The sequence below is a fragment of the Neoarius graeffei genome, chromosome 26 (assembly GCF_027579695.1).
Source record: "Neoarius graeffei isolate fNeoGra1 chromosome 26, fNeoGra1.pri, whole genome shotgun sequence".
In the NCBI taxonomy this organism is placed as follows: domain Eukaryota; kingdom Metazoa; phylum Chordata; class Actinopteri; order Siluriformes; family Ariidae; genus Neoarius; species Neoarius graeffei.
Window position 1 is genome coordinate 16,639,163 of NC_083594.1, and position 18,342 is coordinate 16,657,504.

Genomic DNA, 18,342 nt, shown 5'->3' on the forward strand with positions numbered 1-18,342 from the left:
TCTCATCTCATCTCATTATCTCTAGCCGCTTTATCCTGTTCTACAGGGTCGCAGGCGAGCTGGAGCCTATCCCAGCTGACTACGGGCGAAAGGCGGGGTACACCCTGGACAAGTCGCCAGGTCATCACAGGGCTGATACATAGACACAGACAACCATTCACACTCGCATTCACACCTACGGTCAATTTAGAGTCACCAGTTAACCTAACCTGCATGTCTTTGGACTGTGGGGGAAACCGGAGCACCCGGAGGAAACCCACGCGGACACGGGGAGAACATGCAAACTCCACACAGAAAGGCCCTCGCCGGCCACGGGGCTTGAACCCGGACCTTCTTGCTGTGAGGCGACAGCGCTAACCACTACACCACCGTGCCGCCTGAGTATTTCTTATCATGCTTTTTTTTAAACTTTAATTAATTTTATAATGTTTTATGTTATTTCATTTTTTATATACACATTATGCTCCTGAAATAACAAAGAAATTTCCATCCAGGACGAATAAAGTCTAATCCTATCTCATGTCCTTTTGCCACTGTGAGTGGCAAAAGGACATGAACCTTTGCTTTCAGTATCTGGTGTGACCCCGGATATGTCACTAAAGGGTTCACAAACTTTCAAGCAACACTGTAGCTTCCAGGCCCAAGCCTAAAAATCTCTGATTAAAGGGAAATTTGACTTTTGAGCTGTGATTACTAATTATACCCAAACACTATTCCATGTAATAAGAATCAATATAATCCAGTAATTTCTATTTCTAACAGTTATCTAAAATTGACGTTCATACTAAAACAACAAACAGTAATTTGAAATCCTGCAGCCCTCATTAGATGATCGTTTTTTTCTGTATGAAACAACCTTGCTAAATTATTCAGTTCATTTAGCCTTTGCTGTGTGTAACTCTCGCTGCTTTGTGGAGCCATCTGTCGCATGCAGGGTGGACAGTCTGTCACCGATGCTGCGTGTGTGTGTGTGTGTGTGTGTGTGTAGGGTAATCCCTGACCTGCTGTGTGCTGCTCAAGTTCACGTAACGAATCAAAGTCACACACCTTAAAGTCAAAGTCAGCATCCGTGAAGTTCTTGTGCAGAGCAGGAGAGAGATACTGCACTGTGGTTACAATGATGCTGCAAAGGACATGTGGAGGAAAATGCATTAAAGGAGCAATTGGTCATTTCTGAGCCCTCTGCTGTTTAAAACATGAATTGAAACGGCAAGGAAAACAGGAATAATCGTTTTGTTCCTGTTAAGCTGGGCATACACTGTGCAATTTTTTCAATCGCGGTATTCAGCTGCTGCTCACACTGTACGAGTGAATCGCAGGGGTAAACAGCACGCAGCTTACGATTCCTGTTCTCACACTATACGATCCGATGCTCGGATGCGATCTGACTGCTCACGCTGTACTTCCATACACGACTCGTCGGATTCTTGTATCCGGAACTGTAACGTGAAAAAAGAAGAAGAAGAGGAGGCCGGAAGTCTCTGTTTTCTCTTCCGTATCTGTGTTCGCGCATGTGTAGTGTGATAGGTTGAGGTAAATCGGCTCGTGACACTGCTTCAACAGTGCGATAGCCTCACGATGGGCGACCAGGATTTCAAACAGGTTTGATTTTCATCCGATCGATCGGGAAGAGGTCGTGAGGTGTTAATCGCTTGTCGTTACCCCATGTATGCTACATGATCCGAGACGCACGATTCAGCCAAAACTCGGCCCGATCTCCAAAATAGTCGCACAAGTGAAAATCGTGTCAAAATCGGGCCAAAAATCGCACAGTGTATGCCCAGCTTTAGTAAACCATGTGAGTTGCCTTGAGAGGAATGGTGCAGAACTGAGCTTATTTCAGTGGAGCTAATTTCTGGGCCAGAAATATCATCAAGAGAAGTCTAAATTGAAGAAACTAGCAAGATCTATTGCATGGTTAAAACGAAGAATCACAGTTTTTCAAAGGAATATTTAAAATTGGAACAATCACAGAAGCACTTTTAAATGTTACTAAATGCAGCTTTAAAAAAAACAGATTTGCTTTTTTTTTGTGCGCGTGTGTGTGTGACTGTAACAATCTTGGGAAAAGATGACGAGTACCTCATGTGTAAAGCAAACATACAGTACAGCACACGCATTTTCGATCTATTCTTAGCCCAGTCCTGAAAAGACCAATGGAAAAGAAAACCCCAACCTTTACTTTTGAAAAAGAATAGATGAAGTGCAGGCTCTTGCTGAGAAAGAAATCCCATTTTTTCATCAGGCGCCAACACAACCCTATTTAATGCAATGATGCCAATTCCCAGAGGACCAGGCAAGTTCAGAATGCATCGCATGCCATTAACCAGTGCAAGATGAGAAAAAGGAGGAATGGAGGAAGAGACAGGATGGAAAATGGTATAGACTGAAGAAGAGGGAGGGGGCATCTCACTTGCTGGTTAGGAGCCGCATCACATTCCAGTCTCTGGGGAAAATGCTGAGCTTCATCAAGTTGCGGAAAACACAGAATATCTTCAGCAAGAACTCCTGAAAAGATGGATAGAGAAATAGAGGGAGAGTACAAACGGAAGCAAATACATTACAATAAGCCTAATGAGCTTGAACTAATGATTTGCATCATATTTTTCAGTTTCAACCTGACTCTGGCACAACAGCACTGTTTTGAAGCAGTCATTATTCCTTATTTCACTTCCTGAGCACTACCATTACAAGAGTAATCGTGAAAATCGATCTAGAAGTAAAAAAAAAAAAAAAAAGACAATATTTTAGGACAGATTTAATCATCGAAATGCTAATGAGCACCATTTTAGAAAGGGTTTGTGCTGGTCGACATGGAAAATTTAGCCATCAATTAAAAAAGCGCATGCAAATACATGTTGTACAAATGCCTTCCTGTCAGAAAACAAACATGCAATTCTTCGGCGATGGTCACACTACAGCTCGCGATGCTTTGCGATGGATTATCAATGAAAATGAGGCGTTCTGGTAGCGATGCATAGAGATGTGTGCTTCGTACAGGCCAGCGAAAAGTTGTGGTCACACAGCAGGTGAACGCTTGGCCCTTTTCTTTTGAGGAGACTTGGCATTTTTCCTAGGAGACATGCTTGAGGGTTTTGGACGTATCAGCGTCTGGCAGGAGGATGATCATCGACGCCTTGCTCAACAGGTTTCAACAACTGTGTCTCCGAGGCCCCTGCGAGCATCATCGGGGATATGGATCCAAGACAAATACATTTCAAGAGGCTTGGCAAAGGTTCCCCAAGCTTTGGGAAGTATTCTCAAACCCGTCTGTGAGTATTTGCCGTTTAGTTTGCCGACGAAAACATTGCCACCAAATTTCAATGCATGCATTGAAATTTTTCGCAATGTTTTTGGCTACTCACGAGGTACAGACACATCAAAAACAACTCGCGAAGCTCTGAGAACATTTGCCGTGCATTGCACGATTGGTGGCGATGCTACCAATTTTTTACCACCAAGTATTCACGAGCTGTAGTGTGACCAGGGCCTTAGAAAAATGGGTTCGTCAAGGGTTCTTTGGAAGGTTAACAGTTCTAGCTTTCTAAAGGGGGTTCTAGTTGAAGTCTTTTCCAACAGAGGAAACCCTGTCTAGATGGAGCAGGGTGGTGTTGAGCAACATCCAAGCTACAGTCAGTTCTTATAAACCTACATGCTATGTGTAACTGATAAACAGCCATTAAGTGTAGATACAACGCTGTACCCAATAAACTGTCATCTCAGTCTATGGTTCGTGTGTAATGGAAGTGGCTCGTTGATTTTATGTCCGACTTGATTTCATGCTCATTATCTTTTTGAGAAGGCCTGCTCGGTTTCTTCAACTGACCTTTAACTCCTCTTTGCTCTGGAAGTTGTCCAGGAGGTGCTGAAAGTGGATGTCTGTCATTTGCCGCAGGAGGGACAGCAGGCAGGACACGTATTCACCCTGCCAATCAAAAAACACCGGAGCAGCTGTGAGCCAATCATCTTGTTCCAATGGCTTTCAATTGACCAATGAAATGCATAGAAATTGTGAGGGGAAGGGCAGCTCATGGAAAAGATTGGTCAAGGAGAATGTGGACGCTGAATGTACAGACAGTGAAACCTCTAAAAGGAAGTGGAAATAAAATACAGTATTATAAGAATATTAGTTTATGTTAACCTCCTAGGGCTTAGCGGTCACATGCGTGGACAGCACTTTTTAGAAATTCGGAACAAGAATCCACATATGTGGACATACTTTTTCTCTAAAAGTACATCTTATCAAAAGATGATGCTTAGTTTTTATTCTAATCAGGTTCTAATAAGCCCAAATAGCAAAGAGAAATAAAAAATGCATGTAAAAAAACAGCTTGGGCCTTAGGAGGTTAATATCCAGTACTGTGCAAAAGTCTAAGGGACCCTTTTTTCATACAAACTTCGTTAGAGATTTCTATTTTATGACTTCTACATTATCGAGTCGGTACAAAAACATTTTAGATTTCCAAACATTCGTTTTCCAGCACAAAATTAAATGTTACAGGGGAAAAAAAAAGCTTGTAGTTGAGCAGCATATTACATACCGTATTTATCCTAATAAACGCGCCTGGGCGCGATGCAAAACATAAAGGGGGAGCGTCAATTTCGACCCTTAAATGACAAAAATCGAACATGACAAAACCATCGGAATTTAAAACATTTATTTTGAAACACATGAAAATATAGTTATATGTCCAAAAAGTCAATTAAACAATGTCCAGCTCGCTTATAAGGATAACATTGGTAAGTAAACTATTTGTAGTGACGTCACAATTCAAATTCTAACAGAAAACGAGAGCGCCCGAAAGGGAAAGCTGAGCCGAGCCACCTCACGGCTGTAATGCAAATTGCTTTCCTCCTCAGTATACAAGTGCGCTTCCATGGCAGGGAAAAAGAAACTACCACTGCTGCCTATGTAGTGCCCTATTCATACAAATAGGAGTCATTCAGGATTCAGCCATGTTTTTGCTCTGTGTCATGGCTGAATCCTGAATGACTCCTATTTGTATAAACAGGGCACTACATAGGCAGCAGAGGTAGTTTATTTTTCCCTGACATGGAAGCGCACTTGCATACTGAGGAGGAAAGCAATTTGCATTACAGCCGTGAGGCGGCTCGGCTCGGTTTTCCCTTTCGGGCGCTCTCGTTTTCTGTTAGAATTTGGTAAAGAAAAAAAAAATAATAAATATAATACCCCAATGGAAAAAACGTTTAAACAGTCTAGCACATCAAACACTCAACAAAACAACTTTTGTGGGATAATTTGGTTGATATTCTAGCAAGAAGACAATAATAGAAAGGTACAAGCATCTATTCCACTGCTTTTAAATTAAGAAAACACGCAGAAAATGTCGAGGGTAGTAAAATGATTCTACAAGTGCAATCACGTGCAATCATTCCTGTAACTGGACTCACTGGATACTCTCCATCCTGAAATTAACTAGATCACATGTGGTTTTATGTCTCTGAAAATGGAAAACAAAATACATTGTGTTAAAACGATAGTACTATAACGACACATCGTTGTAGTAAAGCTATAGATTCTTATATAATTATCGTTTTACATTGTCACTCGCAATATTGAGATGTTGTCATACGATAATCCATACATACGGTAAGATTTTATGTTCCTTAACAACTCCTATCAAAAACAATCGTATTCTCTATTTGTTACGAAATAATTTTCAACACGCTCGCACCCGTATTGATATCCGCAGCAGAGTGAATGTCCGTATTTTATACTGTCCATGTTTACTAACGCGATTTCCGGTAAAAAAAAAAAAATCAGCGGTGAAATTGAACGTCTCTGTTGTGGTTTGTTAGATTTAAAGTTTGTTAAATGAAGAAAATGGTTGGTAAATACTATTCTAGCTCTGAAAATCGTGGAGGCGCGTCAAATAGGGAGGGCGCTTCTATAAGGATAAATACGGTAATTGGCCACTTTTCAGATTAAAAAAGAAAACATAATGAAGGTTACCGGGTTTTGGTGCAAAATTAAGAAGCAAGTGTGACAAAGTGTCCAGAAGAACTTCTACAAGATGCTCAGTAAAACCTACAGCTCATTTCCTTATCAAACTGCACTCATTGTACCCGAGACTGCTATCATTTTCAAAGCAAAGGGTCGTCTCACACCAAATACTGACTTTGTTTCATTCATTATGGCTTACTGCTGTTTATAGTATTTTTTTTATGTTGAAACCTTTCATTTCATTATTTTAAGCCATTTGTGGTCTCCGGCATTTCTTTACATGTGCCTAAGACTTTTGCACAGTACTATATACAGTGCTGCTTTTTTTATTTGTACATATGAGCTCGTTTTATACACTCAAAGAGCCAAAATTTATGAACAAAACAATAAGATGGCAATGCTGACAGAAAACATGATGACAGTTTAAAAAGTGAAGAAAAAAAAGGGGTAATGGTGAAAGAATAAAAATATTATGTTATTAAGAAACACATACTGAAAAAGTGACAAACAATAAAAAAAAGATGTGAAGACAAGTTGGGTAAGAGACAACACAAATTTTCTGGCATGGACAGAGATGGGAGTGTGAAAAGTGTGGGAAGAAAAATGGAGGAAGCATGATTTGGTGGAAGTAGAAGAATCAGATTTGTTAGTTACTAACAGTGATCTCGGCCGTGCACTGTGGGCAGCGCTGGCCTCTTACCGCCTCCTGAGCTTGTGACTTGCTCATGATTGCGAGAAGCGTCTGCAACAGAACATCCAGCAAGCTCTCCACCACCATCTCCACCTCCTCCTGCACTGAGGTCTCCTACAGAGACACAGAAACATAGAAACAGACACACATAGTCCAGTCAAGGAAGCATGAATACAACCAGTGCTGGTTTGTTCTCGAGGAGTTTTGATATTTTCAATTAACTCAAAGGACATTTATGCCTCAAAGTTTCAGAGTTGTTACAGCTTAAAAGCAGTAGACACTTGGTTAAAAAAAAAAGTTTAGACAAGCATGCGTGTCTCAAAAGCTTTTTACCTTTGAATACCGACATTTTATGACATTTCAATCACTAGCATGCATATGTGCAATCTGTGCATTTTACCAGCGAACTGGCCTTAATGATGGAGAAGATGCTGCTCAAGATCCCTGAACAAATCAGCAGTTCTTTTTGTTGGCGCAGATGAAGATGGATGTGGTGCAAGACCACAGGTAGGAGAATCCTCCTTGACTCTGAAGTGGGATCACAAAAGTCATTCACAGACAAACACCTTGTGAACCTTTGCACGATTCATCCACCACAAAGCAAGCAAGATCCAAGTCGTAATTTCATGCCTGATTAAAATTCTAGCTATGTACGATAGAAATGAGAATCCAGCACCAAAATGAACTCAAAAATGGATGAAGTCCTACCTGGAAAAGAGAACAACCTGCTGTCTACTGTCCGAGCAATGGACTGTAGCTTCACAACATCCATCGATTGGCCAATGTGCACAGTACTGGGCATGCTCCCCAAGGTTCCTCTCACAAACTCAGCCACCTCCTGTACCGTGAACATCTGCAACAACTCATCAAAGATGGCTGGGAAGGAATTAAGCAGGGCTGCCTGGAGTGGACAAAAAGGAAAAGACAAAACGATGTTTGGTAATGTGTTTTGGTGTTGACCCTCTTGAGCACCAAATTCTTCTCTGGATTACTCAAGATGTGAAGGACTGAGGATTGGAACTAACATAATCCACAGAGCAAGAAACAGTAACAAATTAAACTTTCACATTTATTTGATTCAAAAGTATTTTGGAGACTTTAGTCTTCAGTCCAGGGATCAGGCAATTTGATGGATTCTTGTATGTGGCCCAAACTGAATGTTGTCAAAAAAGTAAAATAAATAAAGAAATAAATAAATAAACCCACACCAGAAAACCACAGGGTTCCATCAGACTAGACCATATCAAGAATGCTATTGCTGCATTTCCTACTTCTGGAGACTCTGCTTCCAAACCTGACTGACAGACCTCTGGAAAGATCCATTCCTGGCAACAGATGTACTGGAGACATGGAGGAAACCACACAGCTTGTGAATGAACCACACACGATGTGAGATGATTGTGAGGCTTTTCATACACAAAGCAAAACAGGACCTCAAGAACACCCACCAACAATCAAACCAAACCATTTCTGATAAGGTTCCGAGCAAAGAAGTTGTTGGTGTTGGTCAATTGGTTGGTTGTTGGGATTTGTTGTCTGGTTGGTGAGGGGGTTGGGGTGATGATTCAGGAGATGCTGAATGGTTGGCGACATCTTGGCTGTAGGATGAGTGAGGGTTTAAGAAGGAGTGCCTCGCTTATACGCATTAACCAAAACAGGAACTCAAGAAAACACTGACAATCAATCCAAACCATTTCTGACAGGGTTCAAGGGCAAGAAAGATATTGGTGAATCAGTTGTTGGGATTTTTTGTCAGGTTGGTGAGGGGGGGGTGAGGGGATGATTTAGGAGATGCTGGATGGTCGGTGGCATTTTGGCTGTGGTGTGAGTCAGGATTTAAGACAGTGTGTCTTGCTTAACTGGGCCAAAATATTGAGGCACGAGTACTTACTGATAGAGGAGCTGGCCGTGGAGCATTACAGCTCAAGAGCTGCATACAGTTGGCCTGATTTGGGATGGTTTGCCCGAGAGGAAGCTGAGGACCCTGAATTGTTCAACAAGGTTAAAGGAGCCAAGGGAGGAATAGGAGGTCACAGTTAAAGGGCCAAACAAAGGAAAAAATGTGTAGAGGTTAAAAGTTAATGAAAGAAAATTCTACTTTTTTTTAACAGAGCCATATTCTCACATAAATTATTATGTTGGGTGGGAATGAAATCTGATTCTGCATGTGGCAGGCAAGAGTTATACGGTATTTACCCTGCTGAGAAAGAAATGATATACAGTTCAACAGCATAATTATTTGAACTGATGTGACGAACACACACACACACACACACACACACACACACACACACACACACACAGATAATGTTAATAAGATCTGGAAAGTAGCTGGAGACCCACTGAAATATGAAATGATGATTTAACTGTATGCTGAAAGTCAGATATCATTAGTTGAAGGCTAAACAGTAATAGAAGGTGTAGCTTGATTTTTCCTACATTGATGGGATACCAGTGACTTGCTCAAGTATAGTGTTACACCATAAAATGCCCATATAACCGACAATAAAATTAACCAAGCCACTGATTGAATTCAAAGATCTTATACCACAGCACTGTTGAATTTTTAACTCTGATTGGTCTTAAGGTATTATTTTTAGATAATAGCAATTTGGACATTATTTCTGACTGAAAGGCAAATCACAGTTTATATTATTCATCCATCCATTATCTGTAGCCGCTTATCCTGTCCTACAGGGCCGCAGGCAAGCTGTAGCCTATCCCAGCTGACGATGGGCGAGAGGCGGGGTATACCCTGGACAAGTCACCAGGTCATCGCAGGGCCAGTTTATATTATTGTACTCATAATATCCATCCATCAATCCATTATCCGTAAACGCTTATCCTGTGCAGGGTCGCAAGCAAGCTGGAGCCTATCTCAGCTGACTACGAGCGAGAGGCAGGGTACACCCTGGACAAGTCACCAGATCATCGCAGGGCTGACGCATAGAGGCAAACAACCATTCACAATCACATTCACACCGAAGGTCAATATAGACCTACAGTTAGGTCCATAAATATTTGGACAGAGACAACATTTTTCTAATTTTGGTTCTGTATATTACCACAATGGATTTTGAACAAAACAATTCAGATGCAGTTGAAGTTCAGACTTTCAGCTTTAATTCAGTGGGTTGAACAAAATGATTGCATAAAAATGTGAGGAACTAAAGCATTTTTTAAACACAATCCCTTCATTTCAGGGGCTCAAAAGTAATTGGACAAATTAAATAATTGTAAATAAAATGTTCATTTCTAAAACTTGGTTGAAAACCCTTTGTTAGCAATGACTGCCTGAAGTCTTGAACTCATGGACATCACCAGACGCTGTGTTTCCTCCTTTTTAATGCTCTGCTAGGCCTTTACTGCAGCAGTTTTCAGTTGCTGGCTGTTTGTGGGCCTTTCTGTCTGAAGTTTAGTCTTTAACAAGTGAAATGCATGCTCAATTGGGTTGAGATCAGGTGACTGACTTGGCCATTCAAGAATATTCCACTTCTTTGCTTTAATAAACTCCTGGGTTGCTTTGGCTTCATGTTTTGGGTCATTGTCCATCTGTATTATGAAATGCCGACCAATCAGTTTGGCTGCATTTGGCTGGATTTGAGCACACAGTATGTCTCTGAATACCTCAGAATTCATCCGGCTGCTTCTGTCCTGTGTCACATCATCAATAAACACTAGTGACCCATTGCCACTGGCAGCCATGCATGCCCATGCCATCACACTGCCTCCGCCGTGTTTTACAGATGATGTGGTATGCTTTGGATCATGAGCTGTACCACGCCTTCACCATACTTTTTTCTTTCCATCATTCTGGTAGAGGTTGATCTTGGTTTCATCTGTCCAAAGAATGTTCTTCCAGAACTGTGCTGGCATGTTTAGATGTTTTTTAGCAAAGTCCAATCTAGCCTTTTTATTCTTGAGGCTTATGAGTGGCTTGCACCATGCAGTGAACCCTCTGTATTTACTTTCATGCAGTCTTCTCTTTATGGTAGATTTGGATATTGATACACCTACCTCCTGGAGAGTGTTGTTCACTTGGTTGGCTGTTGTGAAGGGGTTTCTCTTCACCATGGAAATTATTCTGCGATCATCCACCACTGTTGTCTTCTGTGGGTGTCCAAGTCTTTTTGCATTGATGAGTTCACCAGTGCTTTCTTTCTTTCTCAGGATGTACCAAACTGTAGATTTTGCCACTCCTAATATTGTAGCAATTTCTCGGATGTTTTTTTCTGTTTTCGCAGCTTAAGGATGGCTTGTTTCACCTGCATGGAGAGCTCCTTTGACCGCATGTTTTCTTCACAGCAAAATCTTCCAAATGCAAGCACCACACCTCAAATCAACTCCAGGCCTTTTATCTGCTTAATTGAGAATGACATAACGAAGGAATTGCCCACATCTGCCCATGAAACAGCCTTTGAGTCAATTGTCCAATTACTTTTGGTCCCTTTAAAAACAGGGTGGCACATGTCAAGGAGCTGAAACTCCTAAACCCTTCATCCAGTTTTAATGTGGATACCCTCAAATGAAAGCTGAAAGTCTGGACTTTATGTCCATGTCCATTATATAACTATAACTTGAATATGTTTCAGTAAACAGGTAAAAAAATACAAAATTTGTGTCAGTGTCCAAATATATATGGACCTAACTGTATTAGCCTAACCTGCATGTCTTTGGACTGTGGGGGAAACCGGAGCACCCGGAGGAAACCCACGCAAACACGGGGAGAACATGCAAACTCCACACAGAAAGGCCTTCGTCGGCCACTGGGCTCGAACCCAGAACCTTCTTGCTGTGAGGTGACAGTGCTAACCACTACACCATTCATACACCCGTACTCATAATATATGTTTATTTATACTTTATTACAGATAATTCACAGGGATGCGCCACATAATTGTGTGTATTTGTTGATATGGTTGATAAGGTTTCCAAAAAGAGATGTTTACGTAGCAGGGTCATCATCCCACATAGCGTTTGCTTGATGAACAAAGCTGCAAGAGAAGCTTACAATCTCCTCTTTTGTTTCATTCATTTATGATACAAATTACTATTAGAAATATCAAAAATTCTGTGCGCTGATATTTTGAAATGATACTCACAAGTTACATTTAGTTTAAGAGAGTTATACATTGAGTCTTTTTACTATCCTGCCATGCTGCACTCGCATAGTTCAGCAATAAAAATAGCCAAATTTCTCAATCTATCTACATCCACCAAACAAACTTGTAATGCGTATAGTTAAATACTAACACTAACTGGTTCCAAAAAACTCATGTCTCCTTTAAACCTACCAAAAGGTCTGTTCTGTGTACCAGTCTTCTCAATTTTCAGAATATCATCAGGGTGTTTAATGTTACTGTGAAACCGTTAACCATTTCACAGACTGAATTGGAAACCTGATGGACAGAGATGTTTTGGCTTTGACGTGCCATCCGGTGAATGCCGCTTTTAAATCTTGTGGATGTACACAAGATAGGCAGGTAAGTGTGCGAACGATGACACTCCTGTTGCTGCTGCTTCTGCACACACACACATGACGGGTCAATATCACACCACTCCAGCGTGGATTATTTTCCTTTAGTATTAATATAGAGGACCGGTTAGTGGTCTAGTGGTAGCGTGTCCGCCTCTCAATCGGGAGATCGTGAGTTCTATTCACGGTCGGGTCATACCAAAGACCATCATAAAAGTGGTACCTACTACCATCTGGCAAGGCACGCTGCAATACAGATGCGAGTGGGGAGTCAAACTCTCGTGGTTACCAGAGGACTAGCCCCCCTCTGTAACCCTAGCTATGTAATAGGCGAGAGGCCGAGGGCTGTGAAACGGAGATCGGCGCTGCCCCCGATGCGCCACTTGGCATGGAAAAGGGAAGGACATTAATATAGAGGGGATGATAGGAAATCGCGCACGCTGATTGGTCGAGAGATTTGGATTATTTCTCGATAATGAACTCGAGCGACTCGGCAAAATGGCAGTCAGTCAATCGCGTCGTCACTGTAAGTGAGGAAGAATTAGAAACTATGAAAGAAAATGCTGTTCCTGAAAGCACTAAAGATGCTACAGATGCTAAGTTTGGTCTAAAACTATTCAAAGGTAAGGTGGAATTGTGATTTAGTTTATCTATTTCAAAACAAAGTATTTTATGGGACTCGGCACAGATCGAGACAAAAGTCTGTGTGCATTACATTTGCATGCCGCTTTTGAAGACTGAAATAAATGATTTTTATACGATTTTTAAAAAAATAAATCACCTGTGTATTTATACGAAAACAATTATCCGCCTCAGGCTCAGTGAATATCAGTGAATAATAACCTCGACTTAATTGTTAATTAACAACACAACACGTCCCATTAGCCTGGTAAGCCAGTATAAGGAAAATTCATTCAGTTTTGAGTCACTTTCATTGCCCATCCAAATGTTACTAACATAATAAAATGTTACAGTAATCCTTCACTGTAAATCTGGAATTTAAAAAAATAAATAAAATAAAATGCTGGGTGGCCTCGGCTTGAGATTGTAAAAAATTCAGTCGGGGTAATTTGCCCCAAAAGTTTGTGAAGTGTTTTGGTCAAAACACCAGAGTGTTTTGGTAAACTGGGATGCATGGATGCTGTCAGTCCCCACTCACTTGCTCACTCGAGTTTGTTGACGGTGTAGCGGCTGGCTGCTTTATGCCCCAGGGCGCCCTCATGCCTGTGTTACCTTCTGGCTCTCCCCTTTTAGTTATGCTGTCATAGTTAGTTTTGCCGGAGTCCCGGCTTGCACTCAGTGCAAAATGTATTCTGTTCCTACTCATCAGGTGACATTGAGCATACCCAACATCCTGTGTTTCCCCCCCCAACTCTGTCTGTCCCTCTGAGTTACATGTCAATCCTGAGATCGAGATGCTGACCTCTTCTGCTCCTCGGGCCTGCCTGATCCATCCTGATGCCCTACTTCTGGCTGGAGTCTCATCGCATCGCTCCTGTGGAGGACGGCTCCATATGGACAGTTGAAAGTCGCACTTGGAAGACGCTCCGGACACTTACAGTAATGCTTTTATAGCTGAGGACTACAGTTGACTTGCTAACTTTAGGACTGCAGTTGTCATGAACAGTTCTGCACTCAAGTTTCCATCAACAAAGAGTTTATAACTCAGACGAAACAGACTTCATGTTAAAACTGTTATAATCACACTATCTATTATCACCCAAATGAGAATGGGTTCCCTTTTGAGTCTGGTTCCTCTCGAGGTTTCTTCCTCATGTCATCTGAGGGAGTTTTTCCTTGCCACCGTCGCCACAGGCGTGCTCATTGGGGATAGATTAGGGATAAAATTAGCTCATGTTTCAAGTCATTACAATTCTGTAAAGCTGCTTTGTATTGTTCAACATGCTATACTAATAAACTTGACTGCATTTCATGTACTTTTCAGCTCTAACAAAGAGCACAAATTCAGATCCAGCACAAAAGTTCTACAGGCCTCATTTACACATACTCTCCAGCATGGTTACATCATCTCATCTCATTATCTCTAGCCGCTTTATCCTGTTCTACAGGGCCGCAGGCAAGCTGGAGCCTATCCCAGCTGACTACGGGCGAAAGGCGGGGTACACCCTGGACAAGTCGCCAGGTCATCACAGGGCTGACACATAGACACAGACAACCATTCACACTCACATTCACACCTACGGTCAATTTAGAGTCACCAGTTAACCTAACCTGCATGTTTTTGGACTGTGGGGGAAACCGGAGCACCCGGAGGAAATCCACGCGGACAACATGCAAACTCCATACAGAAAGGGCCTCACCGGCCACGGGGCTCGAACCCGGACCTTCTTGCTGTGAGGCGACAGCGCTAACCACTACACCACCGTGTCGCCCATGGTTACAGTGCATCACAATATAATAATATGTGCAGCCACCAAACAAACGAACGAATAAAAAAAAATAATAATCCGCTGTTCACCTTCAACTCGGTACATATGAGGCAGACTAAAATATGATGCTGTAAAACGGGGCTGTCTAAACTGTTTCGTCTTGAGGGCACAACAAGGCAGACACATCAATTTGTCAGTATCCCAAACAACCCTGCCACTGAAGAAAACAGCCTTGATTTTGGGTCAACAGCTGCTTCATTCAGCATTAACCAGAGGTTGCGAAAGCACACATATAAGTAGAAGTACAGATACGTGTGGGAAAGACATAAAAGTAGAAATTCTGATTCAATTTCTTTACTCAAGTACAAAAGCACAGGCTCTGAAATGTACTCAAAGTATAAAAGTAAAATGGAGCTCTTGGAAGGACATTTCTATCGGCTGTTTCTGTGCAAAGCTAAATGAACCTCATGGATTATTTAAATAATATTGGCTGGCGCTTTTTTCCGGCGTCTAGCAGATATATTCCATTCAGCTAGCATGATATTGAACGAATCGACTTCATGCTAGCTGAATGGAATATATCTGATATACCACGAAAAAAGCCAGCCAATATTCTTATTCTTATTATTATCCATATACATTCCTTTCAGGTGTTCAACATGTCTTTCTCTTTCAAAATTCTCTCAGAATCTTCCATATTTAACACAGCAAACCTGGCGGACATATTTGTTTACAAATTATCACAGTCGCTCGCTAGTGTGGAAGTTCTAAGGTGGGGTTTACATTAGACCGTATCAGCAGATCATCAGATTAACGTTTTTAAAACGATTAGTGTGCACACAGCAACACCAATACACGATTCGCGTGCACATAGCAACGCCAATACACGGATACGCTCGGCTCCGCAGGCATCCTGCGCTCCAAATCACTCCGCCCTGAACAGCGAGTGCCCTCTGGAGGGTGCGCACTCCGGCCCTGCGCAGCTCACAGAGCGCGCGAGTGAAGCGCACGAGCAGTGATTCGGGACTGAGCTGCTGTGTGTGAGATCCCAGCGCATATCACTTACCACTTGCAAGTGGAAGGATGTCAAGCCTAAAGACAATCATAACTACACAATGGGCAGTATTTGCATCAGTATTTGCAGTATTTTCATACTTTTATACTCTTTAATGAAAGGTGATACAAGGCGGAAGTCCGCGCCGTTTTTCAGCAGTCGCGTCACATGACCAACGCCAGCGAATCAGGAAGGTGGATGTCACAGTGACGTTGTCCAATGACGACGCCAGCTAGAGCTCAGCACAGCGTATCCGCGTATTCTCAATGTTTACACAGCACCGGACCAGACACGATCTGGATTGAATACGTGGACCCTGGCGGATTCCCGTTTCCCAGTGTTTCCAGGCGTTTTAATGTAAACGGACAGTGCATCCGCGAAGAAAACGAGACAGATACCGGTCTAATGTAAACTTGGCCTAAGTCTCCGACGTGTGACGTCATGTTGTTTTGACAGCCATGCAATATTGTAAACCATATTCAACGCTCATTCTCCATTAGGTAGAGTGACATAATACACGTAGGATAAGCGATATGCTAACAATATTGCATGCTATCAAACCAAATGAATGAAATCCGCTAGAAGGGAAGAGAACACGTGTTTTTATTCCATCGAAAAAGCATCCTGTATATATAATAATATATTATATTATATATTTGGGGGGTTGGTGTTTTGCACATGGAATGAAGCAAACCAAAATGTTCTTACATTAATTATTCAATAATACCATATACAAGATGCTCCACTGCAAATATTTTAATTGCCAAGTACATAAATAATCCACTTGCACATGCAGTTGGTACTGATGACCTATGTACAGTGTGCTAACCTCGACAACCCAGCAGTATACAGTCTAATGGTAACTTACAGCTATCCTTACCTTACTAGGCTCCTTACATGCTTGCTAGTAACTTATTTGAAGAGTTTGAAGGGCATATATCACATACAGCTAAAGCATTAGAGATTTCAATTGAACAGTTTCGTATGTTTACACACAAACGTTCACATTTAAAAGTTCAAAGAAAACCCATTCGCCTCAGTTTGCTAAATTTGAATGCAGCACATGTTGATTCAGACTCAGGGTTGTCAGATTGGGTTGGTTTAATCAGCATTGTCTTTTCTGTGTGTCCCATCCATTTCGGTTGAAATTGGTCTTGGCATTAGGAAGACATGCAAGGATGCAAAATATTAAAAAAAAAAAAAAAATCGATAATTTCCCTCAAATGCATTAAAACTACCGTATTTTCTGGACTATAGATTAATCAGCATTGTCTTTTCTGTGTGTCCCATCCATTTCGGTTGAAATTGGTCTTGGCATTAGGAAGACATGCAAGGATGCAAAATATTAAAAAAAAAAAAAAAATCGATAATTTCCCTCAAATGCATTAAAACTACCGTATTTTCTGGACTATAGAGCGCACCTGTATATAAGCCGCATCCGCTCTATTTTTAAAAAAAATTAAAAAAAAAAGATATACAAGCTGCACTGGGCTATAAGCCGCAGATATCCATGTTGAAAAATTAGATATTTACTGCATGTACAGAACGATTTTGTACTGTAAATGTACATGTATGTACCTGAACAGATTCTTTCCGAACAGTGCCTTTTAACACGGCAGCAACTTTGCTGATTAAAACGGAACAGAACCAAGAGAAAATAACCGGTATTTATTTACCTTCATTTCTCCTGTGTTTGAAACCACAAGTCACTTTAATCATCTTCGCTGGATTTGAAAATAATTACCAGTTAGTAATTTGTCGTGCGTGTTCTATCTGCTAAAGATCTGCTAATTCTTCTTTGCATTGATTTTTCGTCTATCTTATTTTTGATTCTACTTCCGGTTAGAGCGCCCCTAGCGGTGGAAGAAAAATCCACAGAATAGCCGCACCTTTGTATAAGCCGCATGGTTCAAAACCTAGGAAAAAAGTAGCGGCTTATAGTCCAGAAAATACGTAATGCCATACTTTCTTAATTTATGAGTAATGTTTGAACAGGGCGGCACGGTGGTGTAGTGGTTAGCGCTGTCGCCTCACAGCAAGAAGGTCCGGGTTTGAGTCCCGTGGCCGGCGAGGGCCTTTCTGTGTGGAGTTTGCATGTTCTCCCCGTGTCCGCGTGGGTTTCCTCCGGGTGCTCCGGTTTCGCCCACAGTCCAAAGACATGCAGGTTAGGTTAACTGGTGACTCTAAATTGACCGTAGGTGTGAATGTGAGTGTGAATGGTTGTCTGTGTCTATGTGTCAGCCCTGTGATGACCTGGCGACTTGTCCAGGGTGTACCCCGCCTTTCGCCCGTAGTCAGCTGGGATAGGCTCCAGCTTGCCTGCGACCCTGTAGAAGGATAAAGCGGCTAGAGATAATGAGATGAGATGAGATACCCCATATAGGGTGATGCATCCAAATCCCTTCGTATATTTCTTTCTGGAGCATTGTTTTTTCAACACTTCAAGAATTTTCTCATGGATTTGTTGACAAATTGGAGATCCTCATCCCATCTTTGCTACTCAAAGACAAGGCCTTTCCTGGATACTGATTTTGTACGGTACCACATCATGATTACAATCTCCTGTTGACATCACCTGTTTCAAAATGCCATCATTATTTAATTTTTTTTTACCTCATTACTAATCCTAAATTTCCTCCATCTCAACTTTTTTTTGGAACATATTGCAGGCCTGTCAGGCAGGAATGGATGTTTCTTAACAAATGAAATGACGCGGACCAGACAAAACGTGAAATATCTTGGGATCATCCTGTCTGCAATGAAATA

General features: G+C 41.6%; 1 protein-coding gene across 1 annotated transcript in view; it reads right to left on the bottom strand.

Annotated features, from left to right (window-relative positions):
* dock3 (dedicator of cytokinesis 3) overlaps positions 1 to 18,342 on the bottom strand; it is a 542,206-nt gene that overhangs the window by 78,317 nt on the left and 445,547 nt on the right. The window contains exons 25-31 of the mRNA XM_060909764.1: positions 8,548 to 8,640; positions 7,365 to 7,557; positions 7,057 to 7,184; positions 6,624 to 6,770; positions 3,827 to 3,925; positions 2,414 to 2,508; positions 1,048 to 1,123 (exon numbers count right to left, since the gene is read on the bottom strand). Of these exons, the coding sequence (XP_060765747.1) occupies positions 1,048 to 1,123; positions 2,414 to 2,508; positions 3,827 to 3,925; positions 6,624 to 6,770; positions 7,057 to 7,184; positions 7,365 to 7,557; positions 8,548 to 8,640 (831 nt within the window). The remainder of the gene's footprint in view (positions 1 to 1,047; positions 1,124 to 2,413; positions 2,509 to 3,826; positions 3,926 to 6,623; positions 6,771 to 7,056; positions 7,185 to 7,364; positions 7,558 to 8,547; positions 8,641 to 18,342) is intronic.